The sequence below is a fragment of the Pezoporus wallicus genome, unplaced genomic scaffold, assembly GCF_028554395.1.
Source record: "Pezoporus wallicus isolate ANWC-B61680 ecotype Strahan unplaced genomic scaffold, APGP_CSIRO_Pwel_v1 scaffold_3294, whole genome shotgun sequence".
In the NCBI taxonomy this organism is placed as follows: Eukaryota; Metazoa; Chordata; class Aves; order Psittaciformes; family Psittacidae; genus Pezoporus; species Pezoporus wallicus.
Window position 1 is genome coordinate 8,234,108 of NW_026635478.1, and position 27,155 is coordinate 8,261,262.

Sequence of the window (27,155 nt, forward strand, 5' to 3'; positions counted from 1 at the left end):
TGGTGGCGGCTGAGGGGAGGCGTGTGGGGGTATGGGGGAATTGAGGGCAGAGTGCACGCGGAGGGGGTTTTCCTTCTCCCGGAAGATACCCCAGTAAAATACACTGGTTGAGTGTTTAAGTCTTGGGGTTGGTGTGGAAAAGTGCTGGAGCTAAGGGTTTCAGCTCCTCGCCACTACTTGCTGTTGCAGGGATGGGTTACCTCAAGCTGCTGGTGATGAAGGATTTCAAGTCGTGGCGGGGGCAGCAGGTTATCGGCCCCTTCATGAAGTTCAGCTGCATTATCGGGCCAAATGGATCAGGTAGCAGCGTGTGTCTGTGCGGGGGGCTGTTTCTCCAGTGTAGCCATAAGGATTGAGGTTTCAGTCGGGGGCTCTTACCACAGGCCTCATGGGGAGGAAACAGTAGGAGTTCAGCTGCAGGCACAGGAATAGGGCCAGCATGGCTGCACTGAATGGCGGAGGTGGTTACAGCTAGCTTGTTGAGGAATAGAGTTGCAGGGCTTGGTGAAGGAGAAGTAAAAGCTCATGGGCCTGCTTAAAATCCCTTTACATGCACCCAAGGGGATGGCAGCCCAATCAAAATTTTGAAGGCTTTTGATCTGCCATTACTTCTTCAACTGCAATTACAGATTTTTTTCCAGCATGGAGGGACAGAGGTGGAGTGGTTAAAGGAGCTTGATTAAAGGAATTTTAGGTTTTAGTTGCCTTCTCTTTTCACCCCTTGTAGAATGAGCTGTTTTGAAACAGTGCCGCATGGCTTTGCCACTCCAAATTGTAGTTTGACTTACTAAGGCCACTTAAAGATGGTTTACTTCAATACTTTAGGTTGTAAACTGTAGCAGTGGAAAGGTGCTGCTGGGTTTTGCCATGTGAGTAAATGCCTCTGGGAAAGCGATAGTAGCTTTGTAATATGGTAGCTGCTTTGTAGTTTAACCCACAAAAGCCATAGTTTTTACATGCGATTCCAGATCGTTACGGGGTTTTATATTATGTTTGCCAGAGAGCAGTATGGTAGGAGGTGAACATTGTCGTAACAGAGAGCCAAAATGGGATTAGCATTTGGTCTTACTTTCTCCAGTCTGTTAATGAAATGTTATTTTATGAGTTAGGTATCTAGATACTGTTGTTTTTTCACTTGCCTACTTAAGTCAGACCTATAAATGTAACTGTTATTTAGAATTCTTATATTGTTTATCATCCTGTCCTCACTGTTCCATACTGGAAAGTCTCAAAATTATAGATACTTTTCCAGGTACACTTCCTGGTAAATCTAAATACGTTTCATAGATTAATCTGGGTGAAAAATTATGAATGTTGTGCTATCCCTGAATTGTGTATTTTATGCACGTATTTTCCCCTTAGTATGCTTCCATTTATGACATTTTGGAGAATTAAATCAAAATGTTGCCAAGTAGCAACATTATCAAGTAACAAAATAATCAAGCTCTCAGCAGAAATGCTCAAGACTAAAGGGGGAAAACAGAGAATTAAATGAAGAGAATTTTTTGCCAAGGAATATCATCAGAGAACTTTGTTGCTGTGGTGAATTGATCTGGGAAAGTATTTGTGTTCTCTAGAACACTGGGGTTATGTTGGAAAAGTTGTTATGTGATAGTTTATGCAGCACGCTTCAGTAGCTGCATTACATAACGGAAAACAGAAAATCAGGATTACGATGTTGATCGCTCAGTTTAAGTAAAAACCTCTAGGGATGGATGACTGTGTAAGAAAACTTTGTTCAACAGATCAGTTTTGTGATTATTTTTATTACAGACAGGCTTATCTGCTGCCAGTGTATTATTTCTTTATTATGTGTTATATTAATATTACATTAATTAGTAAAGACTTTTGCATTTATGTATGTGATTTTTAGTTGATTGTTAAATGTCTCCTTTAATTTCTGTCATGTCAAAGCATTTCTTTTATTATTATTATTTTTAGGTAAATCTAACATAATGGATGCTGTTAGTTTTGTGATATGCGAGAAGACGTCTAATTTGCGAGTTAAAAGTGTTCGAGAACTTATTCATGGAGCGCATGTTGGAAGACCAGTTTCTTCTACTGCTAGTGTGCAGATGGTATATTGTGAAGAAGATGGGGAAGAAAAAACATTTTCAAGAGTTATCCGTGGTAGGTAGTAGATTCTGTTGCACATACTTTCTTTTGTCTGATGTATGAAAAATGGAGACCAAGAATATTCAACTTCGAAGTTCAGATGCCTAATATTGTTGTGTATTTGGGTTGATTAAGCCCATGAGTATCATGATACTTCTTATAGTCCTTCAGTAGCATTTTGATAGCCAAGTGTTATAATTGAAAAAACGTACTGAGGCAAAATTAAAAAATTAAACAAGTGATTAATACAAGTTCTTTGCTCCATACTTTGATCTGTTGATACTCACTTGAAATATGTAGATGGTATAGGCTCTAAAAAATGGGATCTGACACCTTGCTGGAGGCATAAGCACTTAAGCATCTGTTCATACCTTTTGGAAGTATGCAACCAGAATTTTTATTGACATGATTAAGAGAGTAACTGAAATCTCTTTTATTCTTTAAGGAAATTGTATAGCTAAATTGTTTACTAGTTTATTTCATTTCCTATGGATTTTATGTTGTATTCATTTTTTAGTAATTTCTTTTTTCTTTCCATCTTTAGGTAATTGTTCTGAATTTCTTTTCAATAATAAGTCTATCAGCCGATCTGCTTACATATCTGAACTTGAAAAAATAGGCATACTTGTCAAAGCTAGGAATTGCCTGATTTTCCAGGTAAGCATTTAAGGTACTTTGTAAAGAAAAGAAGATCTTCCAAGATTATTTCATAGGAATACCTAGTTACCTCTTTGACAGAAAAGAGGGCAGCCTTAGATAATTTCAAGCCAATACATTTTTTCCTGACCTTGGCCAAGATTACATGACTACAAAATGGAAATAATGGGGGTTTGTGTGTACATGAGCACACTGGTAAGAAAGAAGCCAGTCTGGAAGAAATTAAGTACTTATGTTATCGAGACTACATAAGAAAATGTGGTGCTCTATTTATAAATGTTTAGTATATTAAATTTTCAGAGTATTATAAATAAGAAAAGATAATTGTATCTTAAACCACTCCTGTTAGTTAAGATAATGAAAATTTATAGTAATTTTTGTAAGGATTGAAAATCCTGCTGGGTTAGTTCACAAGTATTTAACAATATATGTCAGAAATGCCATATACTTTAAATTAATATATTTCACATGATTGTCTTCCTTATAGTTGCTGAGGAAAATTCCCAAGGAAGAACTGAGTTTTTTTGCTTTTACAGAAACCCTCTATATGGATTCCTACTGTGAGAATGGTTTTTATAATGAGGGCATTTGCCCACTGTAGAAACAGAAAAAAGTCACAAACCCTATTTCCTGTACTTCATTGAAAATAGTAACTCCTTCAGATCAGTGAAGATTTGAGTAGCTCATGCATGGGGAAATCTGTGCTATAACTTTGACAGTTATGTAATCTTGTAGTGCATTAATTTCAGCTGGCTTTTGAAATACTGGGAGGGTGTTAGTTAATTTTTCATTTAAAATGAGATCCAGTTCTTTGAAAGAGTCTAAGAAGATTTAATCTTGTCGTTCTGCATATTCATATGTTAGGTTGATTTAGTTTGAAGGTGTTTTTCATAGACCTTCTAAAGCGTCTCTTCTAAGACTTCTAGTGACATTGTAAAACATTTAGTTTTAAACAATGCTGCTTTTTTTTTTTTTTTTTTTCAATTTGGTTTTAGGGAACAGTAGAATCGATTGCGATGAAGAAGCCGCGGGAGAGAACTCAACTTTTTGAACAGATCAGTAATTCATGGGAATATGCTGAAGACTATGAACGAAAAAAGAAAAAAATGCAGCAAGCAGAAGAGGATGCACAGTTTAATTACAACAAGAAGAAAAGCATTGCAGCAGAACGCAAGCAAGCAAAGATAGAGAAACAGGAGGTAGCTCAAAGTTGTTCCCTTTTTACATGTTATTGGATTTTACATCTTTTTATGAACGTAAATATAGGTTTTCTTAAAAACAAAAATCTTGTGTTGTTTTTCAGCTAGTATTTGTTTCGGTATGGTATAATAAGTATGAAAGGGTCCGGTAATATAATTAATATAAAATATGAAGTAAATGAAAGTGTAGGTTTTCCAGTCTAATTAAGTTCACTTACGTAATTTTTATGATTAGTGCACATTAGTGGAATACAGTTACTGGTACATCATCTTATATTACTTTGGACTCGAAATTAAACTGCTAATGATTAAAAATCCTATTTATAAACCGCAAATAAAATTTTTATGTTGGTAGGCAGAGCATTATCAGACACTTATCAAGGAACTGGACGAAGAAAAGATAGAGTTGCAGCTTTTCAGGCTTTATCACAATGAAAAAAACATTTACTTTCTGAAAAAGAGTTTGCATGAAAAGAGCATGGAGGCTAGTCTCAAAAAAGAGTCTCTTTCTACAGCAGAGGATGCATTTAGAGCCAAGAAGAAAATGCTTGGTGTACTAAACAGAGACCAGCAGAACATGGAAAGAGAACTGAAGTAGGTTTTCTGATCACATTCTTTGACAGTTGAGCTAAAGCATAATTTGCAGTGGGAATTGTTTGACAAGCATGCATTTCCTGTTACAGCAGTTGGGTGATATCCCATGTTATGGAATTCAGTTTGTAGCAGTTTACTAAAGTAATATCTAGACAGTGATTTAATTTTTTAATTCCACCACCATGCCCAGGTTGTCAGTAATGTCATCATATAAATACTTGTTTTCTATTGAATTTTTAGAAGGTTTTATTTCATTAAATTTCTATTTTCAGTGGATATTGAAAAAAAATCAACTGTGGGTATATGACTGCAGTGACAACTGATAATTTGTTTGTATGTGTGGTTGGAAGGGGGTTATTCCATTTCTTTTTTGTTGCGCTTTTGTTGGTTTGGATGTGGTTTGTGGTAGTTAACTGTTTTTTTTTAATTCTGGTTTTGTGGTTTGGTTGTTGGTTTTGTTGTTTGTTTGGTTTTTTAGGACTCTGGAAGCATCGCTGATTCAGCAGAGACCCCTCTATATAAAAGCAAAGGAAAACACTTCCTACCAAATCAAGAAAGTAGAAATGTCAAAAAAATTGCTAAGGGACAAGGAGAAATCCTGTGATAAGGAAAAGCAGAACATAAAAGAACTAGAGACAGAATTAAATGATATTGAGAAGGCATGGAGAACATTTGAGAAGAAAGCTGAAGAAATATTGCAGAGAGCAGCAGATACTGAGCTAGGAGAAAGTCAGGTGAATTGGGAAACCAAAAAGTGCTGTTTACTAGTGAAGCTCAAAAATCTCTACTTAAGACAGAGAAACTGTTGTTTGACCAGTAACCTGTAATTTCTAATGATCCTTTTGTTGTTAAGCTCAAACAAAAAGAAAATTACAACTTTTATTTAGGGACTGTTTCATCAGCAGAAGAGAAATGATGATGCAGCCTGTTAGGGGAGTGGGCTGTCCCCTTTTGGGGGCGAAGTCAGATCTCACAGAAGTTCCAAATCTGGAACACTTCTGGGAAGTAAATCTAAGATGCATAGATATTTAGAAATTCACCATTGTGAGATTGCAAATGATAAGCACCTCTCCTAGGGTGCGAAGAATGTCTGCTAAACAATGTGAGAAGATACCATATTGTATGAATAGTGAAGTAGTGAATTCTTGGTGAACAGGAAGTTGAGAAGGGTTTGATGGAAATTTCAGAAGGGTTGTACGCGGGAACTGTCATCTGTATATTTGGGTTGTAGCTACATGTGGTTATCCATGGTTAGGTTGTTTGGTCTGGTTTGTTTTCCCCTTCTTCAGAGTAATATTTGATGTAATATTTGAGTAATGGCTTGTCATCTGGGGTACAGAAATACGCCTTCAATTAGGGAAAAAGAAGACACTGAAATTGTAAACAAGACTTTGTAGTGTGCGTAGCATCTACTCTGGGTTAGAATCTGGAAGTGAGCTATTTTAAGTTACTTTAGAAGAAAAGGACTGCATCACTTTGCCCTACATTCATGTTTGAAAAAGCTATTTTTGCAACCATGTGGCCAGAAACACTTTTAAAACTGAGTGCTAGCTTTTCTCCACTGCCTCTTCCTTAAGATTGTTTCTGATCAATCAAGGGAGAACCCAACAGGGTTGTTTTAGTTTGTTAGTCTTCTCACTTTGAACTTTAGAGACATTTGGTCATCTAGAAATATCTTTGCAGGATTGTTTAAACTATTTATGGTTACCTTAAAAGAAAAAAGTATATATACAGATAGATAGATACAACATGAAAATTGGTATTTATAATACCAAACAGCAAATTTGCACTGATTTTGGGTTGTGCAGAAACTTGGTGTTAGTCTTAAGATTTACTGTGAAGTATTGTAAAATATAAACTTCCCTGAAAAATAAGTCATTAGAAGCCTAAAACAAGACTGTAGGCAAGAACTATTAAGTGCAAGTTTTGTATTGAATCTCTCATAAAGTATAACTTTTTATAACACAATTAGTAGATAGGTTTTCTGGAGAATTGGGTGGTTTTCATACTCTTAATTATGATAAAGGAGGCAGTTATTAATTGAGAGTATAACTGAACTTGAACCTTCCCACTTTCAGTGGAATGAATTTATTTGTTTATTCTGTTTGTCCAGTTGGAGCGTTACAAAGAGCTAAAGGAAATAGTAAGAAAGAAAGTAGCTACGCTAAACCAGCAGCTGGAAAAGCTTCGTTGGGAGCAAAAAGCAGATGAAGAAAGGCTGAAACTTAATTGGAGGAAGAAAAAAGAAGTTGAGGTATTTGCATCAAGTTAAAATTATGTGTTAAGGAGAAAAATGTTTCTCTACCTTTCCCTCTGGTATAAATGTCTGTATAAATGCTTTGTCATGAACACATCCTCAGTGAAGGAGTTACATTGCAAATGTCAGTTTAGTTTTCATGTTGCAACAGGCTTAGCAAAATGGCTTCTAAATTTGTTCTCAGAATGGCTGTGTGAGTCTGCACTGAGGATTTTGTTTTGAAAGCTTTGTCTCTAATCTCATATAGTTATGCAGAATATATGCTTGACTCTAATCAGTTCCTGGTTTTGTAAGTATATTTTTTGAGACGCTCTGCCACTGTTGGACCTCTGTATGATACTCACACCATTTAGATGCGTATTTTGATCACAGCTGCCTTTTTGATGGAAATGTTTTTAAGGTCAGTTGTGCATACCAGTGTGTTGTACTTGGAAAAACCTCCTTCTTGTCCACTCCTCTGTTGCCCTTCAGAGGCAGGGTTTTTGGTGTGAACACATATCATTGCTGTCATTTTGTCTCTGATTTCTTTTATCATTGCAGATCCACACGTGACAATAAAATACCTACATTTTTGACTGTGACTTGGTCACCATGCCTGAAGTTCTCTTCTTAGAAAAAAATTATTTCCCAACTCATAGTTCAACTTTGCATGGGGCTTCTGATAGAAGTAGAAAGGATAGAAACTCAGTTGATAATCTGCCTTTTGCTGAAAAGGATAGAAACTCAGTTGATAATCTGCCTTTTGCTGAAAACTCTGCCATATTCAGGGTTCTGGGGGTTCTTTCTTCCCCCTCTCCCCCACCTTTTTTTTTTTTCCCCTCCAGACTGTGCTAACTTTGCAGTTTTGTCATCTACTAAGAAGTCAGAGAGGAACATGTTTAATTGTAGAGTCAAGGTTTAGAGGAGTCTCTTTATGTTGAGAAAATTTACAAATCCATCAGATGAGACTTTATAATTTCTGAGAGTTTCTAACACCTCATTCTTGTAGATATAAACTTGTTTGTATGGAAAAGTCTATATTTTACTGTGTATCTGTGAGGATGTAAAGTCATTCTTGCCATGATATCTAAGTTAATGATTGTACATCCTTTTTATCTTGATAAAATTCTACTTTTTGAAGTACTACTTAGCAGGAAAACCTGATTAGTATCTAGAAGTGAAATAAACTCTATTGCTTGTGTGTCTAAAACTTGGCAAATCCGTGTTGAGAAGGAAACAAGGAATAATTGAGAGTTCATAAAATGCATGCCTGACCATTCAGAGTTGACATTAATTATCTGTACTACTGGCACTTGGTGATCACTCCTCACAATGCAGTATGTGTGACCACATCTAACATGCTCAGTCCGACTGGGGGCTCCCCAGTACAGGAAGGATAATGACGTTCTGGATTGAGTCTGGCAGAGAGCCCCCAAGCTGGCTGGGGCTGGAGCACCTGGCTTATAAATAGAGGCTGAGAGAACTGGTTCTGTTTCACCTGGAGAAGAAAAGGTGAAAGGGAGACCTTATTACTGTCTGCAGCTACTTAATGGGAGGGTATGAATAAGAGAGTGTCACGCTCTTACTAGAGTGGTACCTATAGTGATAAGATGGGGGACAACAGGCACAGCTTAGAATTCTGAATAGCTATACGGTAAACTATTTCATATTGAGGGCAGTCAAACATTGAAGTGGGTACACAAAGAGGCTATGGACTCTCCAAATGTCACAAGGATTTCAGAATTAAGGCTTATTAAAATGTGTAGGTAACTATTTTTTTTCTTTTACATGCTTTAGTTAATGTATTTTTATTCAATTTGAGTAACTGAGAATACTTGTTTCATTCTTAGTATTTTAGTACAGTGCTGTTGTATCAGGTTGGAACCTCTACGTCAAATTTTTAATGTGTCCTTAGGAAGAAGCTTCTGTTAATCTTGTGCCAAGAAAAGTACCTTTCTTTTTTTTAACACCTGTAATTTACTAACAGTATGTTTAAAGTTGTTTTATTTGATTCTGTCATGATTCTTTGTGCTGAAGAGACTTTCTCTGAACTGTAGCCAAACATGAAAAATCCAACGACATTGAGAAAATAATTATTCATAGTGCAATATGGCATTTACTGTTGAAAAGAGGTGTTACTGCTTCAGCATGAAATACGAACAAGTGAGAAAAAAAACTGTCTCAGTATTTGTTCTGAGTTCACAGTTTTGCCTTGCTGTAAAACTGTCATTTTCCTCTGGTTTGTTTTTAACACATCTGTTTGTGATTGCATAGGAAAACATAAACCAGACTGTGGAACAGGTAGAAGAGCATAAAAAACGGATAGAGAAGTTGGAAGAATATGCCAAGATATGCACGTATGTTTAAAAAATGAAAAGCTAATTAGAATTCTGGCATATTACATATTCTCAGATTGACATAACAGGTTTCTTATTATTTCTTAATTCTTTTCTGTGCTTTAAAATTTTAATCCAAATGAGAATTCATCGTAGTTCTGATTAATATTTCAGTTACTTTTCCTGTTAAAATAAAGCAGGAGGTCTGATGCCTTATCCATATTTTGTTTGAAACTAGTTTTTATAATTGCTTCAAATTTCTTGTAGGTGTGTAAATTGCATCACTGTGGGGCTATTTGTTTACAAATTTTGAGTAAGAGGGCAGAGTAACACTGCAGTGGTGCTGCTCTGGAAAGCATTAATATTTATGTTGCATATTAGCAGCTCAGGTCTCCGTTCCTGGGTCTTGCCTTTGACTTGATTTTTACTGTCTGAGCAACCTGGTGACTTTTGATGGTAGCCTGTGTTTTGTGCAGGAGGTCAGAGTAGGTGATCTGCAGAGATTATTTATTTTTTTTTTCCCCCAGCCAATCTTTTTCTGTGCATCTGGAATGTGTGCTTTGGCTTAATGCTGTCTGTGTACTGAACAAAGTTCTGTCATGGACTCAGAGCAGCAGACCCACTGTGATTGGTGTGATGTAAAAATTATTTTAATTAAGTACTTGTAGTAGAGTGCAGTAAAGTCTTAGTGATTTTGGCAAGTGTGTAAGGTGAGTAATAATTTTGCATGAGAATTCTCAATCCTTCTAGTTTTTCCAATACCAGACCTTTTATTGATGCAGGGTAAAATGATACGGTTGTATATTACACAGGCAAAACCTCTCACTTGAACTCAATTTTGAAACCTTAAAAATAGCTTATACTTCAGAATGCAACTTGTATAAGTAACTTCATACAGATACTTCAGGTTTTTAATGATTTTTGTAGTTTGTGACCATAGAATGCCTTTACTTTCATAACATAAAAGCTTGTATAAATGAAATAGTAAATTGTTTTCCTTTTTTTGCTTCCTTTCGAAGTGAATCATTAGCAGAAAAAAAGCAGCAAGAGGAAGTACTAACTAAGGAAATCGAAAATGCAACAATACGAATGGCTGAAGTGAATGAAGAATTGAACAAAATAGTTGGTGAGCTGCAGAATGCCAGAATGGATTACCATGAAGGAAGGCGTCAGCAAATGAGAGCAGAGATCCTGGAAAGTCTCAAAAGACTATATCCGGATTCTGTGGTAATTGAATGGCCTCATTTAAAGCCTTATTTTAGAAGCAAGATTTGAGAGTTCTACCTTAGACTGAATAAGCAGCTAGAGTAAATGAGACTGTCTTGAATATTCTTTTAAACTTTATGCTTGTTAGGTGTACTTGGTGAAATAGTATTGCTGAAAGAATAGCACCATAAACTGTCATTATTTTTCACAATTACCAGAATATATTACTGATTTCATCAAAGAATAATTTTGATCTCTTGTGTGATTTTTGTGCCATTTGTTTCCTTTTTCTTTCTGGTTTTATATTGTTCTGTCTTCACACATATTTTTGACTGACTTATTTTGAACAAATGAATGGGAGGGTTATCTGAGAGACCATTTATTCTATAAGGAATGCTTCTTCCAAAGGACAATGTTGCATAGGTGCATGAAATTTTTATTTTACCAAATGGTCTGTCTTTGCTTATCAGTTACCATATTTTACTTAAATTAGTCCTTAGTAATGCCATAAAGTGTTCTGTGTATTGATTTTGTGAATCATGAGCAGACACTGATTGTGAGGCATATTTATACCTTTTTATTGACGCTTAAAAAAGTATTTTCTCCAATGTAGGCAGCGATCCTAAATAAGAATTTTTTAATGAATCAATTGAATAGTTGGTCTCTGAGTATGTCAGTATAATCAATCCTTTCTGATATATGTAGTTGAGCTGTACAAGCTGGGAAGGTCCCCCCTCTTCTCGTTTTAAAGGTTACATATTTGCTTCCTAGTGCTGCCATAAGAACATAAATGAAAATGAAAGAGAATATTCTGAACACCAGCTCTCCTTTAAGCCAGCAAGGTGTCAGCAGTCTGATCCACTTCTTTACAGAGCTGAAAAGCAAATCCTTAACCTCTTGAAAAAACAACAGGATCAGAAACCAGATTCTGAGGTTTTACAAAAGACCAAGGAGTGAAGAACAACAAAACTTTTCAGCTGTTCTTCAGAACCTTTTAATCCATGTTAATGAGATGTTAAAAAAAAATATGATTTTGATATGTGTCTTTTTGCTCGCTTTTTGTATTGTACCCTATCTGAAAAGAGCTGGATCAGATTGGTAATACCTTGCTGGCTTGAAGGACAGCTGGTATTTAGGATGTTTTCTTATTTTTCCTTCAGGAGCTGCAAATTTAAAAGTACTTACAGATATGATGGCTTCTAATATGTAAAAAATAGATGAGTAAAATTGGTTATATAATCTATCTGATTAGAGAAAGTCTAAACAATACTTGCTTCAATTACCCTTGTTCCTGCAATAGTTTTCCCAACACCAGCATATAAAGTGATGATGTCTTGTGAGCTGCTCCTTAGGCTCAGGTTTACTGAACTAAATACTCAGGCAGAACTGGAGGAAATCTTGGTGTCTGTCTTCTGGATTTCATTGGTGAAAAATGGCATACTGCTTTAAAATACCTAGATTTTATGTCCATCTTAAAGCTTCCGTTCTGATAAAATAATCTTGTAATGGTTGGTGAACGATCCAGGTACTGAAACAGCCGTTTCTGGGATTCCACATGTATGAGTGACGTGCATTTTCATGGATTTTTCTGATGAACAAAGTGACTTTTGTAGCGGATTACTTTTTTTTACAATTTAAGTTTCAGAATGGCATTCCTACATTGGTAGTTTTAATTGTAAGGTTGTGATTGTTACAGATTCAGTTGGGCTGTCAGCCCATCTACTTGGATGTTTCTATCTGCAGCTCAGGCAGATGTTTTCATGTAAATATGGCATTCCAGCTGGATTTAAATGCCTGTGTCTGAAAGTATATAGATCCTCTGTATAGTTTTGAATGTCTTAAAAATCAAATTTATATGTTAAAATGTTCAGAATATACCTTTAATTATTCAGGGAAAGTTCAACTATACCTATAATTACAGAAATGGAACAAAACACCTTCAGTGAGAGCATGTATAGCAAAGAACCAAGTCGTTTTATCTGTGGTGGTGGTATATCAATATATGGCAAAACAGGTTTGATACTTTGGACTATGCAGTAAAAGAAAAGCAATTCTTATTCTTTTCATGCTACTAAAGAAAGAAGATGCTTTTTTGGGTTAAAACTGGAACAGTGTCTCTGTTGCTACCATTTTCCAGCTAATAGTTCTATTTATTTAAGACCTTATTGTCATTCAAAGATCTTAGTGTCTGTTAGATACTTCTCTTCCTCTCCAGAAAAGAAACTTGGCCGACTTCGCTGTTGTCACTGTCATGCTTTTGTGTGCTAAGTTGAGTAAAACATTGAGGTGCGTAACGTTAATCTTGAGGAAAAAAGTTAAAACCCTCCCTTCAGATTTGAAGGCATACTTTGCAGTTTGGATAGATGACTACTACAATTTGTTTTTTCTGATGTGCAGCTATTGTAGGAGAGTGCAGCTCATAGATATGTGACATTTTCCTCTTAATACTTCAGCATCTTGCATGCAGAAATATTATTTGATATCTAAAGTAGCATACTAATATTTCTCTGTATTTTTATCTTCAGTTTGGAAGACTGATTGACCTGTGTCATCCTATTCATAAAAAGTACCAACTTGCTGTTACCAAGGTATTTGGCAAATATATGACTGCTATTGTTGTTGCCACTGAAAAAACAGCAAAAGATTGCATTCGCTTCCTAAAACAAGAACGAGCTGAACCTGAAACTTTTCTTGCTCTGGATTACCTCGATGTAAGTACTTTTTTTTTGATTATTTTTTTTTTTCTTCTGTCATGAGCAAGTTAATACACTTGTAAATCTTTATCTTGGCTCATTTAAGCATAACTAAAATAGTCTTAACTGTTAGGGGAAAGCACTTAGGAGGTGAACTTCATGAGGTTTCTGTTGACCCATTTCTCCAGCCTACTGAGGTCCCTCTGGGTGGCTGCATGAGCCCCTAGTGTGTAAGCTATTCCCTCTAGTTTTTTGCCATCAGCAAACTTGCCCAAATGTGGTTCTCCATCATCATTCAGATAGTAAAGATGTTAAACAGGATTGGTCCTAGTTCTGATGTGGCAAGTTACTGGCCTCCAACTGGACTTTATGCCACCAATTACCACCCTGTGGATCTGTCTGTCCAAGCCAGTTTTCAGTCCACCACACTGTTTGTCAGCCAGTTCATATTCCGTCAGCTTCCCTATGACGATCATGCAGGAGACGGTGCTGGAAGACTTCCTGAAGTTTAGGTAGACAGTATCTGCTGCTCTCCCCTCATCTGCCAGGCCAGTCATTTCATAGAAGGCCATCAGGTTGGTCACACATAACCAACTTGGTGAATCCATGCTGAATAGTCCTCCAAGACTTTTGTTATGTTCCTGGAAATGGTTTCTAGGGTTAGATGCTCTATCATCTTCCCAGGAATCACGGTAAGACTGACTATCCTGTAGTCCCTTGGGTCCTCTTTCTTGCCCCTTTTTGAACACAGAAGTGACACTTAAATTTTCCGCTCCTTAGGCACCTATTTCACTTGCTATGATCATTCAAAGACTATTGAGTAGCCATGCAACTGAGGAATACTAATATGTTTCTTTAGATACCAGATATGACACTGCTTCTGACTGCCTGTAGGCCTCATCCACTCTACTCATTCCAAGCACAAATAACAGGCTGGGCAGGGACTGGATTGAGAAGAAGGACTTGGGGGTGTTGGCTAACAAAAAACATCAGCTTGCAGTGTGTGCTTGCAGCCCAGAAACCAACTTTATGTCGGGCTGCAGGAAGAGGAGTGTGGCCAGCAGATCGAGGGAGGTGATTCTACACCTCACTTCTGAGACCCCACCTGCAGTCCTGTGTCCAGCTATGGGTACCTTAACATAAGAAGGATGTGGAGCTGTTGGAGAGAGTCCAGAGGAGGGCCACAAAGAGGACCTGAATGCTTTAGCACCTCTCCTGTGAAGACAGGCTGAAAGAGTTGGGCTTACTCAGCCTGGAGAAGAGAAGGCTCTGGGGAGACCTTAGAACAGCTTTCAGTGCCTAAAGGAGGCCTAGAAGAAATCTGGAGAGGGACTTTTTGCAAGGGCATGTAGCGACAGGACAAAGGGGAATGGCTTTAAACTGACAGAGGGGAGATTTGCATTACCTATTAAGAAAAAGATTCTTCGCTCTGAGGGTGGTGAGACACTGGCACAGGTTGCCCCATCCCTGGCAGTGTTCAGAGCCAGGCTGAATGGGGCGTTGAGCAGCCTGGTCAAATGGAAGGTGTCCCTGCCTGTGGCAGGGAGGGTGGAACTAGATGATCTTGAAGGTCCTCTCTAATCCAAACCAATCTGATCCTATGATCCTGATAGGCAACCTGTAGCAGACACTCACTACAATTTTTACCAGGTGTTTCTTCAGTCATCACCTATGAGCTCTCAGTTCATCATCTTTCCCCAGGCAGAGCTCTGTGCGTTCCAGCTGTTATCTCACAAATGTTTTAACTCATATTGTTTATTTTCCATTCTACATGTACTTGCATTTCATGCACAGCAAAATAAGTTTTACAGATTTAAGGACTACAGTATACATAGAATATGAAAACAAGATCTGTATCTAGTTTTACAGAACCACATTCTATTGATCTGTACATCCTGTCCCTAGACCACTCAGATTTGGACATGCTTTGCTATAACAACATTGTTATAGTTGTCTATCTAAATATTGCTTACTTGCTTTACAGGTTAAACCAATCAACGAAAAGTTAAGAGAGATAAAAGGAGCTAAAATGATGGTGGATGTTGTACAGACTCCATTTGCTCCACTGAAAAAAGTGATTCAGTTTGTGAGTGGGAATGGCTTGGTCTGTGAAACAGTTAAAGAAGCAAAACAAATAGCATTTGATGGACCAGTGAGGTTGAAAGTAAGAAGCTGAATTTTGTTTCATATGTTTTTCACTGCAGTTATGTATTTGATGCCATTTAAATAATTCTTCTATAAACATCCCACAAAGTATTGCAGAATTATACTATGCTGTCTAGTCTATTCCCACATAAATAAGCCCCCCCCCCCCCCCCCAGATATTTCACATGGTTATGTTTTCCTCTGTATGATAGTAGGTTTTAGTGATTTCCTGGGAAAAGGAGGCAAATTAGATAGTGTCCAAATACGTTTCTTGGTATGGTCCTCGGGGTGAAAAGGAGGAGAAGGAGGAGTAATTCTGTTCTTTAAACTGTCTGATTTAACAATACAAACAATCTTACTAGCTTTTTTATGAAGGAACTCTTTCAAAAATTATTTAAAATCTTTGACAGAATGTATTAGTTGTAAATGCAGACTGTGTTGTGTGGGCTGAAGCTTCTCTGATTTTTCCTGCACTTCTTTCTTCTTACGCTTATCTCTGTTGCTGTAGGTAGTCTGTAGAAACCTTTTATGCACTTGGTAAACCTTTTAAAATCTTCATTACAACAGTCTTAAGTCAAAGGTGACTGTGAAATCATTTTTACTTGGAATCAAGTCACAAAACCACCTATGTTCTTTACTAAAATTTCTCCTTTCTGTTTACAGATGAGCTGCTTTCCTCTACTCCATTATCACATTGATTTTTTTACTCTACTAAGCCAGACATAGCCTTCGAAGTTGTCACTGTATACACAAATGTCTCATATTAATTTCCTAAATAAAATGAAGTTATACCATTTAATTTCCTTTTCTGATTAGTAGCAGTAACACCAAAATGTGACTAGTGCCAAGAAACAATGGATTTTTTTTGTAGCTTCATGTATCTCATGTTAGCAGGTTTGGAACAGGAAAGAATGTTGGAGTCCCACTAAAATGTGGTTGATGCTTGCTTAACCACCCTATCTGGGGCACTAGTTCATGGCATGTTTTGGCTGCTTTGTATTCAGATGTATTTGATTTTAATTTTATTTTTCTTTTGTCTTCCAGACAGTGGCTCTTGATGGAACTTTATTCTTGAAGTCTGGAGTGATTTCTGGAGGATCAAGTGATTTAAGATTTAAAGCTAGATATTGGGATGATAAAGAAATTAATACAATGAAAGAAAGAAGAGATAGCTTGATTAATGAGCTAAAGGTAGGTCTCTTAAAAAGCACTTAACTGCAAAAAGCATAAAGGATTTAAATCATTTAATTCAGCTATGGGAAGATGATTTTCTAAAAGGTAATTTTCAAAACTTCTAGAAGATGCAGACAGGACGTAATAGTTGTTTATCCTCTTCTAGTTAATAATAATCAACTGTGGGTCTCTGTTCTTTCCTAGGGGGTTGGTTCATGTATGACAGAGATGGAGAGCCAGGACAACACTGAGAAAAGTTTCAAGGGAAAAAAGCTGTTGTTCAGAGTACCTGAAAACTTTTAGTGAAGAAGATGCTAGATGCTGTCAATGTAAAAATATTTGCACAAACCAAAACCTGTCAGTGTAACATGATTTATCATACTTGAGGTATTTTGGAAGAGGGATAGAGCAAGAATTCAGGAATTTGTAAATGTTTGCTTTCTTCTGAGAAATAAATCTGTTACAAAATTGGTATCTAATATTACAAATGTTCTCAGCATTTGCCTTGAATGGGGCCTATGTCAGTGAGGCTAGCTTTACGTAGTGCATAAGTCTGAAAAAGAGTAATTTCCAAATAAGTCATGGTTTGTTTCAAATGCTTTTTCTCATGTTGTAATATTTTTCTAGGACTTAATGAAGATCAAACGTAAGGAGGCTGACTTGAAGCAGTTGTATGCTCAATGCCATGGAACGCAGACACGACTTAAATACTCACAGAGTGAATTAGAGCTTATTAAAAAGAAACATCTTGCTAATCTCTACACGGTATAGTACTAAGCCTTTATAATTTTTGTGTTTAATAATTGCATTTTTTTGCCTAAGCTGTAATTACTAGTGAAATAAAAGGAATTAGAAAAAGCTACTTAAGGAAGTAGTATTCAAGTTCTACATACAGCAGTTATGACTGAGGAATTAATAAAATACAAAAAACCTCCACCAAGATTACAAAGTAATTTACGTGAGGCTTGTTCTCTTTTAGGTTTTAAATTTGAATTTCTGATAAGATTGGTTTATCATTTAGTCTGTAAGTCAAAACGCACTTTAAATGATACTTGGGTAACTTGTTTTTCTGCTCATGAAAACTGTAATGGTTGCATGCAGATTGGCAATAATAGTGGGTAAGTGGCATTGTAGAAGAAAGTATTCAATGTTTTTAATCAGAAAAATACAGTTATTCTGGAACAGAACCTTCGCTTATTTTCCAGAAGGTTGACCATCCTATTAAGAAAAATTACCATCTTTTTCCTTTCTTTTTATCTAGGAGAAATCAAAACTGGAAAGTGAACTGGTAAATATTGAGTCTCAGCATGATATGCTGAAGGAAGCAGTAGCACAAAGAAAAGAAAAAATAGAAGAATTTCAGAAAAAAATTGATGAGGTAATGCTTCCTGTCCTAGTCATGACAGCTTATGCTGTTGTACTGCAGAAGCTTCCTTCTGTTACTGCTGACTTTTAGAAAGTGAGCAACTTTTAACTTTGTAAACAAGATGTATATGTAAAATTTGTGACTTGCTTAGCTTGATGTGCAGTGTTTGCAGCTGTTTCCCACCCCCCTGCCTTGCTGTCCCTTGCCCAACCAGAGTAGCAGCAAACACCAGGGTAGTGAGAGATCTCATTGGCAGCTCAAACTGAGACAAGTATCACCATCCCTGGAGGTGTTCACAGACTGCAAATGAGGCCTTTAGTGCCATGGGTTAGTGGTGGCCTTGGCAGTGCTGGGGAGTGGTTGGACTTGGTGATCTTGAAGGTCTTTTCCAACCTGGTTGATTCTGTGATTCTGTGATTCTGTGAAAGGGTTATAAGTTACTCCAACAATCTTCCTACATTCTTTGCCTTTCTTATCAAGGTAACTGTGAACAGAGGTGCAGTTGGATCTTAGTATGTATGCATCAAAGCTTTGCAAATCAGTTTCCTTAAAATCAAAATTCTGTGACTGTTACGTGCCAAACACAAACCACCCAAATCATGTACTTCTTGAATATTAGATTATTAAATTAAGCTTTATATGCTTAATGTATAAACTATAATTTCATTTCATTTGACATAGGAGAAAATTTTTGAGTTTCAAGAAGTTTGGTTGGTTTTCCCCCACCTTCTCCTGGTCTGCTAATAAATATGATTTACACTTCTTACTGTTGAGCCGGCACAGGCTCTAAGTTCAAGCTTCAGCTGTAGATTAAATCCCAGCAAATTACTCTCTAGGTTTTGGGGTAAATTTTGATACCAGTTTATTCTTTCTCAGACTCCTAACAACCAAATTCTTTGTAAGAAACTGTAGTCACAGGACCTCTCCTTTTTGTGGAGAGATATTTACGCAGCATGATTGCTTGACTGAACTGTAATTTTCCTTTGTTGTGAAGTCTTCCTGGCGGATGTGGATCTGTGACAGCATGTATGTACACTAAACTCTGTAAGCACCCAGAAGAGTTGCAGATCTCTCAGTAATCAGTACATCCACCAGTTAGACAGTCCTTGCATATGTGACTGTCCTCCTGAAAAGCATTCTCACTGCAGTCATGGCAGGTCCCATTCAGTGTCTTAATGGAAATCCTCTATTAATCTCTTTTAATTGGAAGATCCATCAGGTCTGCAACCCACATGCAAAATAGATCAGGCATGCTCATGCCATTAGGAAGAGAGCTCTGTGTCAGCTTTCTAGAGCTGAGAACAGTTCTCGGCACTGCTAGAGCGCTTTGTTCTGAATTCTATGGATGTCATGTCTAGATGATGACCTGTTATGCCAGTGTATACTAGAAAAGTAGATAAAGAGCAGCACAGAGTGAGGATTCCTTTCTTGAGAAGCAGCCAATATCTGTGCTTTATTTTCTGTGCACTCTTACTATTCTGAGAGAGTGGTATGCATGATGATTGTAAAGAAATTCCTTATTTCATTGGGTTTTGGGGTTTTGTTTGAGGAGGAAGAAGTTTTGAGGAAGGAGGGGTGTTTTGGGGCTTTTTTGGGTGTTGGGGGTTTGGGGTTTGGTTTTTCTTGGCTTTTTTTTTTTTTTTTTTTTTTTGGGGGGGGGGGGGTGTCTTTTTTGATCGTCATTGTTGTTTGTGGTTTTGGGGTTTGTTTTGTTTTGTTTTGAAGATTGTTGTATGCTTGTTTGATACCTGGTTAAACCTGCCTGCATATCAAAACAATATAAATAATACTTGGGTTTTGACCTATGAAGTTAACTTAAAATTTTGTTCAGTCCATTGGGTTATCTTTCAAATGCTGTAGGCTGTTGCTGTTTCTTTGTTCAGTCTTGCCGTATACACTGTACCTACTCTTTAACTGCTGAAGTCTTTCATTAAAATTTTAAGATTGGTTTTGGCTGAAGCTTTTGTTAGTATTTGCTGTATAATTAAGAAATAAGAGATTCCGTAGCAGGTCTTTTGCTGTGGCTTTGCTATAAATGGAACATAGTAATTAACATTTATGAATCACTTGAAAGGACTGGAACATAGAACCGAGCTACACTGAGAAACCTGATGTATCTGATTAGTGTCCTGTATACCATTCAGCTTTCTCTTCCTCATTGGACGGAGAACAACAGACAGAAACAGTAAACTGAAGTGATTGTCTAGATGTTTGGTTGCAGGATAGCATGAAAAATTTTTGCTCCATTTCTTTTTGTTTGAAGGTTGAAGATTCTGTTTTCCGGGAATTCTGTGAAGAAATTGGTATAGAAAATATTCGTGTGTATGAACAAGAACATGTGAGACAACAAGAGGAGATTGATAAGAAAAGGTGGTATCTGTAACTGAAATGTTAAAAAGTTATTTGTATTAGATTGGGCACACCGGCAAATTCCCCCCATCACAGGAAATACCACAAAAACCTAAAAGATTGTAAAAGGTTGTATTAGCACTGCAAGGATTAGTGAGCAGTAGCACTGCAATGGTTTGGGTTTATCTGACAGTTAAAGTCAGTGATAGTTTGCAACAACCTGGAAAGGTAACATTTGCTATTTTGGTAACCCTGTTGTAGGAAAATAAAGCAAAAAGTATTTTAATAAAATCCACATAGAAAAATGGCATAGAAAAGGATGGTGTTGAGGCTCACTTGTATATTAAAAAGCTTAAAGGAGAGCTGGGTGTGAGATGAAGTGATTTGGTAGAAGAATATACTATTAAGGAAATTAGGATATTTTCTCACAGGCAACCTCAACTGGTGTTCCCCTCTGACAGGCATATGTCACAGGCCAACAAATTTAAAGAATGAGAACGTTAAAATGAACTATTTCTTTGTACTACAGGTGTCATTTATAGGAAATACGCCTTTTCAACATGACTAGTATAATGGGTAGTACTGAACTCCATTTTCTTTTCAGCTATCTCTTCAGCTGCTAAGAGATTCACTGACTGGTTTTCAGAAAGTAGTCCAAACATGTGTTTGGTTAGGGCTGCAGTGAGGTAGTAATGCAGTACGTTTAGTTCCAGTTAAAGCACCTGCTGGCTGAAGTGATTTGGTCATTTACTTATGTTTGCAAGAACTGAAGTCTGGTGAAGTGTATGAAGCTAGTAATAGAACAGTGAAAAGAGGAAAATTTTGCATGGCCTTGTCTTAGACAGAGTGCTTTGGGTTGGAAGGGACCTTCAAGTTCATCTAGTTTCAACCTGTCTGCCATGGGCAGGGACAACTTCCTTTAGAGTAAGTTGCTCAAAGCCCCATTCAGCCAGGGATAGGGCAGCCACAGCTTTTCTGGGCAACCTGTGCCAGTGTCTCACCACTCTCACAGTGAAGAATTTTTTCCTAATGTCTAATCTAAGTCTACCCTCTTTCAGTTTAAAACTATTCTCCTTGTTCTATCACTACATGCCCTTATGCTATGCTGCATTGGCCTTGCTGCTGCCCTACCTTGCCAACATTAGACCTGTAAGCCTCTGCTATGGTGTTGCCTTCTTGTCCAGGTTTAAAGAGCCTGGAGCTGGTTTTGGGCCAACCCTTTTGCTTGAACAGCAGATGCAGCACCAGTAGTTAATCATTTGGTAAGCTCAGAGGCAGACAGTAACAGCTGAGAGAAGACCCTTCTGTAAATAGCTGCTTCCTTCAGTCCTTTCTCATAGCAAGACATGAAGAAGTTTCTGCTGTTGTACCCCTATAAGCAAATACAGATCTCCATTGAGAGATAACAAGCAAGGCTCAACATGGCTTGAAAAACTCTGGTCTCATGCTTCTTAATTGCCATCTATTAACTTGAGATAGTTTTTTTCCAATACTCAGATAAACATACATGCCAGCTGACCAGGAAGCTTGCAGTGGCTGAACAGGGAGCACAGGCATTGGGTAAATACGCAGCATCAGTGTAGCTTTTGCCCAGTTCATATCTACATTATTTACAGGTATATCATTCATGCTGAGATACTTGAACTTTTAGTGTCACTTTCCATATTAAACGTGGCCATACTGTATGTTGTATTTTTTTTTTAAACTGTTATCACTGTATTTTTGTGGCTTTCAGTATATCCACAGGATGTGGTGTAGTGGAATCAATGATGCAGATGCATGCAAATTTTTTGTGTTCATATAGAAGATATAAAAATGCTATCTAAATAGTCAAAATGAAAATCTGTCTTATAATAACTTTAAATAGACTTAGTTGTCAGCCTGTTTTGAAATAATGTACTTTGACTAGACTGGAATTTGAAAATCAGAAGACACGACTAAATATTCAGCTGGAATATAATCGTGATCATCTACAAAAGTTAACAAACACTGTCAGCAAGTTGAGGGAGACTGTTCATAAAGATGAAGCCGAGATTACCAGGCTACAGAAGGTAACTGTAACGGACATCTCTCTACCTGGAACTGAGGAAAGAGTGCATTGAATTAATAATCTTGAATAAACATAGTTAATGCTATTGAGTAATTTTTCTAGGGTTTAATTTAGTACTGACTTTGTAAATTTAGAAAAAATGCAGTTGCATATTGTCATTTTAACCTTGGATTACCTGTCATATTAGGGGACTTACAAATTACTAGTATGTAGTGTTATCCTGTGCTTAGTTTATATGGAAACATACCATATGACTAGCAGCAGTGGCTGAGATTCTTTAGAAGATTCTAGGAGTAATAGTAAACAAGTCCAGTGCTTTGCATCTTTTAAGGTACTTCACAGCCTTTATAGATGTGAAGTACTTCACAGCCTTAATAGACTTAAAATAAATCTGTGAAAACTAATTTAGATTTTTAGTTAAAGTAATTTGTATGGATTCCTCCTTTATAGCGTTCTTTACTTGTAAATAATTTTTTGTTATGTTGATGTTGCTTGTGGTGCACTGGAAAGTGAGGGAGAAAAGATATGTAATAGTGCTTTCATAAAGAACAAAAGTGAAATGTGAAACTCCCCCAAAGTGGGCAAAAAACCCCACATGCATCATTTGAACGCTGTATTTTTTAACATTAGAAGATATGTATTTCTGATACTGAGGAAAAACAATAGACCTTTAGTCATGCACAGAAACATGTCTGACTTCATGCCTGTGTGCATAATTCTTCTGAAATATGACTTTGAACAAATTCAGATGGTTTTGTCCTGGAGAAGGATTATTGGTATTAAATTCTGAAGGTACTTCGGATACTGCAAGAGCAGTGAAGTCTTGTTTAGATTGCCATAATACTAGCCTCTTAGCTAGTCTCATAGTCTCTAGGACCATGTCTTCATGCATGTGGCATTAGATTTACCATAGTCTAGCACCTAATCTCTAGCAATTTAGCAATTTGCGTTATATAGGGGAAGACCCTTCTATAGTACCTGCAGAGATTGTTTTCTTCAGGTTGCCTCGTGATTTCTCTTTAATGAACAATACTTTTTAAACGATTTCAGATTTCAGGTTACCTTAGGTATTGCTGAATACTTTGTAAATGTATGGCAGGTGGGATCCTTCTTGCGGGGATAAGGGACTAAGGAAAAAGGAGTAGCCTACAGATTTCAGGCATCCTAGGATCCGTGCTTTGTTTGATGGCTGCATAGTTTACTCTAGTACAGCCACAAATCCGGAGCTGGCTGTCCCTGTGTATACAAAACATCTGGATATTCCTATGTATAAGATGGGCAGTTTTCCCAGACCTTTCAGATTTTGTGTTGTAACACATTTGAATGTATTTTAACAGGTTTGAACTTTAACTCTTTCTTTCTGTATAATCAAAGCTCCATATCAAGATTTTTGGTGAAAGGTTAAAATTGTAAATATTTCTATGCAGGATGAGGAAAAGCTTCTAAAAAAAGTGAATGAAATTGTGGAGGAGTGGCAACAATTTAAGGATAGATTAAGTGCTCATAAATCCGAGGTTACAAAAGCCCAAAATGAAGTTGAAGAGTTCAGAAAGACATTATTAACTCTTAATAGGTAATTGCTAATTCTGCTCCTAGGAAAATGATAAATGTAATATTTAGAAGAGTTGTAGTGATCAGATGTTTTAATTTCTCTTGTTCTGTTTTCTTATGAAAGATTAATTAGAGACATGGTAATTTGCGTTTACAGTATGCATTAAAGAGAGTTTCCAATTCAGCATTTAGTTCCCAAAAGTGTTGTGAATGAGATTATTTAATGAGAACCATTCCATAAACTGTATAGAAGAACATTATTATCTACCTCATGGTAGGTCTTGTTGTGATTTCTGATAAATATGTAGTGACTTCCGATAAGTAGCTTACAACTTGGGGGGGGGGGGGGGGGGGGCATATTAAGTTTACTGTTAGTTTCATATTTTTCTTTGAGTAGTACGATTGGTTCAGTTATTGAGAAATTATCTTTTTTTTTTGGTCCAATTTCAGCATTCTCATTTTCTCCAGGCCTTTCAAGTGTTGGATACCTTAAACTAATACTAATTTTAGGTCACTGTTTTGTCCTTACTGTTTTTCTAAACCAAGTGCTTTATTATTGATGTGTTTCATGTCTCTTAATCAGGAGCCTGTGTTTAAAGACAGACATGTTGGCACAGTATGGCTAGGGAAACTTCTGGAATTTTACACAAGCTTTCAGATTATGTGCCTAGTAATTAATTTTATAGTGTGTCATTTTTACACAATAAGGCAGTTGTGTCTCTGCCTTACTTAGCAACTTGATGCTATCAAAGGTATTCATTGCAAAGAGTCATGTATTTCAAACAGGGTAATGATAAAAGATACTTGATTAAATTTCCAAAGGGTCAAATTTCCATGCATATTCTGCAGAGCTGAACAAAAGAGAGTTCATTTGCAATTAGGAAGGGTGGATATTTGAACGTGCTGTAGTGAGAACTTGGCAATATGCTGAAACTAAGTCTGTGCTTGCAATAGTGAAAGCTAATACAGAACAGCAGAGTGGTAACTTTGCCTGCTGGAATAGCTTGTGGTTCCAAGGTGTCTCTTGAGTGATTTTGGAGAATGAAGGGATTGGAAGAAGTTAAGTACAGTTTTCCTTTATGTTTGATGGGATTATAGAGGAAACTCGGTAACTGTTTCTCATGCTGTGTGGCTGTGGATGTTAGTGGCTTCTGCTCTTTAATTGTTCTGTATCTTTTGTCTGTGTAGAGAAGCTACAAAATTACAAAAAGAAGCTGCAACTATAGAAACTGCTCTGGAAGAGAAAAGATTGAGACGACATAATATGCTTCTCGAATGCAAGGTGCAGGACTTGAAAATAAAGTTCCTATCTGGATTACTGGATGATATCAGTGAAGTTGAGGTACATAAAATGTTTATAAAAGATGTATATCATGGACGAGCAATTATTCAGTATTGAATTTAGAGATACTTAGTTTTTCCTTACAGGCATGTTTATCTTGGACAGTAATATTATTTTCAAGGATTTTTTTTTATTTATTTTTGTAGACAGAAATATCGTTGCAAGTATTTTTTACTTTTGCTTGAAATGTGTTCCTGTGAAATATGTAAAATTGCTGTGGTAAAAGAAAATCAGTATGAAGGAGTATTTGAGATAAATACTTAATTTACTAAATGTAAAGGGACACACAGGGGTCACTTCAGAAATGTAAATAAATATGGTGTGTACATGAATTGGCATAATCTTTGGTTAATCATCCATAATATAAATGCTGTCTAAAATTGTCCTTTTGTCTTCAGTAGATACAAATATTCACAGCAACTGGGGGTAGGCTTAAATAGAAATGCTCTGCCATCAAGGGATTGACCCTCATTATTTTTCTCAGTCTTCCCGCTTTTTCCAGCATATCTTCTATGAGAGGAAGTTAAACTTTCGCCATTGTTTCAAAATAAAATAGCTAGGGGTTTTGAAGGACTTGTAGCTAGTCTGTGAATTTGAAAGGAGTCTTGCTGATACCACTCCTTAGAAAAGTAGCTTTTCTGGAGGATAGGTGTGAATGAGTGGGTCAGAAGACAAAATGAATGCAGAGATGGGCAGTCTCTGAAGGGAAAGGACTGCCAATCATCAGAGTATGTAGACAGCTGAGCTCTTGATGTTAATCAGTAAGGAAGAGATGAAACTGAGGAGATGGGCAGTAGGAATAGCAGCTTAGATTCCTAATGAATATCCCTGAGAAAACCACTGAGATCTGGTTCTGAGAAAGAGTCTTGGTGGGGAAAGGGACTGACTACAACAGGCAGCACGTGTTCCATTCAGCGGAAAGCAGTTGCTTGAAATCCAGGTGTACAGTGTCCAGGCGATATTCTGCTTATGCTGTACAGAATTGATGCTACTCATTGCTTCTAAAGCCAACTCAGACTTGACTTACACACTTCAGAGGCTTTACTTAAAGGGGCTTGAATTATCATGGAAATGTAAACCTTTCCAATCAGAAGATTTAAAGTATGCACATTGTTATAAATGTATTATAAATAAATTACTGCTGCATTCCTCTAAGCTTCAGACTGAAATAAATTAGCAGATGTTTTCATCTTCATTTCAAAGGTATGGTTTTTAATTAGACTCTGCTGTTAATTCAATTTTGGCTAGGGGAGGAGCTATGGAGTAAGTTTACCTCATACTATGTTACCACTGTCTCTTTGTTTTATATCCTTTTAATGTATTGCTTTAATGGTTTAAAATTATATTTATTATATATATTATTATATTAAAATTAAATTTATATTTGTCATATTTATCAACTGGAATGTCCTTCCTATTTATAGCTGGGACCTGAAACAGAAGACACTCAGGCTACATCCAGTATCTATGAAAGGGAAGAGGCAATTCAGATCGACTACAGCAGCTTAGCAGAAGACCTGAAGGTAGTCTCTTTGTTTGAAGTTATTAGAGATTGAGTTTTTATTTAAAATACTTTATTTGTTGAAATTATTTATTCTTCAACCTAGTCTCTAAATCACTGTTACTAAAACCACTGTTAAGCTTAAGTGCCTGTGTATTTGCATTTTGCTTTTGCAATCATACATAGTACTAACTGTATGGGATTTCTGGATAAATCAATTTCCCATATAACTAAATTTAATTTAAAGCTTTTCTAAACCATAAAAAATAGAATGATAAAAAGTAAATATAACTCTGATTTTTTTTTCTTCCTCCTTCTGCATTAAGTTGCAAGACTCTATTTGTGTCAGAGGCTGGTTACAGAGCAAGGGAAGAATCTGTCACCACTGGAACTTGTTTGAAGACAGATTTGTAATGAATTAATCAAGACGTTTTCTTCACAAATAAAGTAGTGAAGCCAGCTAATCCTCCTCCTGTGTTATATTTTAACCTAGACTTCTAGGCTGAAGGGAATTTGTGTCTGTTTCTAAAGGTCTTTGTGGAACAATACTTAAGACCTTGTAAATTTATTCTGAGAACTAAGGCTCAGAGTGGAGTTTCATGCTTATTGTGTTTTTTAGTTAAAGCTATTGAGTGGGAGGGG

At 36.7% G+C, this 27,155-nt stretch overlaps 1 protein-coding gene across 2 annotated transcripts in view; it reads left to right on the plus strand.

The window, feature by feature from the left end:
• Nucleotides 1-85: 85 nt before the first annotated feature.
• The window catches only part of SMC1B (structural maintenance of chromosomes 1B), a 33,841-nt gene continuing 6,771 nt past the window's right edge, over nucleotides 86-27,155 (plus strand). For both annotated transcript variants that reach the window (XM_057426899.1, XM_057426907.1), the window contains exons 1-19: nucleotides 86-300; nucleotides 1,942-2,130; nucleotides 2,660-2,772; nucleotides 3,768-3,971; nucleotides 4,327-4,565; nucleotides 5,044-5,299; nucleotides 6,679-6,819; nucleotides 9,076-9,158; nucleotides 10,157-10,364; nucleotides 12,869-13,054; nucleotides 15,021-15,200; nucleotides 16,226-16,372; nucleotides 16,982-17,119; nucleotides 17,616-17,732; nucleotides 19,984-20,090; nucleotides 21,979-22,120; nucleotides 23,547-23,692; nucleotides 24,859-25,012; nucleotides 26,437-26,535. In XM_057426899.1, coding sequence (XP_057282882.1) covers nucleotides 192-300; nucleotides 1,942-2,130; nucleotides 2,660-2,772; nucleotides 3,768-3,971; nucleotides 4,327-4,565; nucleotides 5,044-5,299; nucleotides 6,679-6,819; nucleotides 9,076-9,158; nucleotides 10,157-10,364; nucleotides 12,869-13,054; nucleotides 15,021-15,200; nucleotides 16,226-16,372; nucleotides 16,982-17,119; nucleotides 17,616-17,732; nucleotides 19,984-20,090; nucleotides 21,979-22,120; nucleotides 23,547-23,692; nucleotides 24,859-25,012; nucleotides 26,437-26,535 — 2,958 coding nt within the window. In that variant the 5' untranslated portion in view covers nucleotides 86-191. The remainder of the gene's footprint in view (nucleotides 301-1,941; nucleotides 2,131-2,659; nucleotides 2,773-3,767; nucleotides 3,972-4,326; nucleotides 4,566-5,043; nucleotides 5,300-6,678; nucleotides 6,820-9,075; nucleotides 9,159-10,156; nucleotides 10,365-12,868; nucleotides 13,055-15,020; nucleotides 15,201-16,225; nucleotides 16,373-16,981; nucleotides 17,120-17,615; nucleotides 17,733-19,983; nucleotides 20,091-21,978; nucleotides 22,121-23,546; nucleotides 23,693-24,858; nucleotides 25,013-26,436; nucleotides 26,536-27,155) is intronic.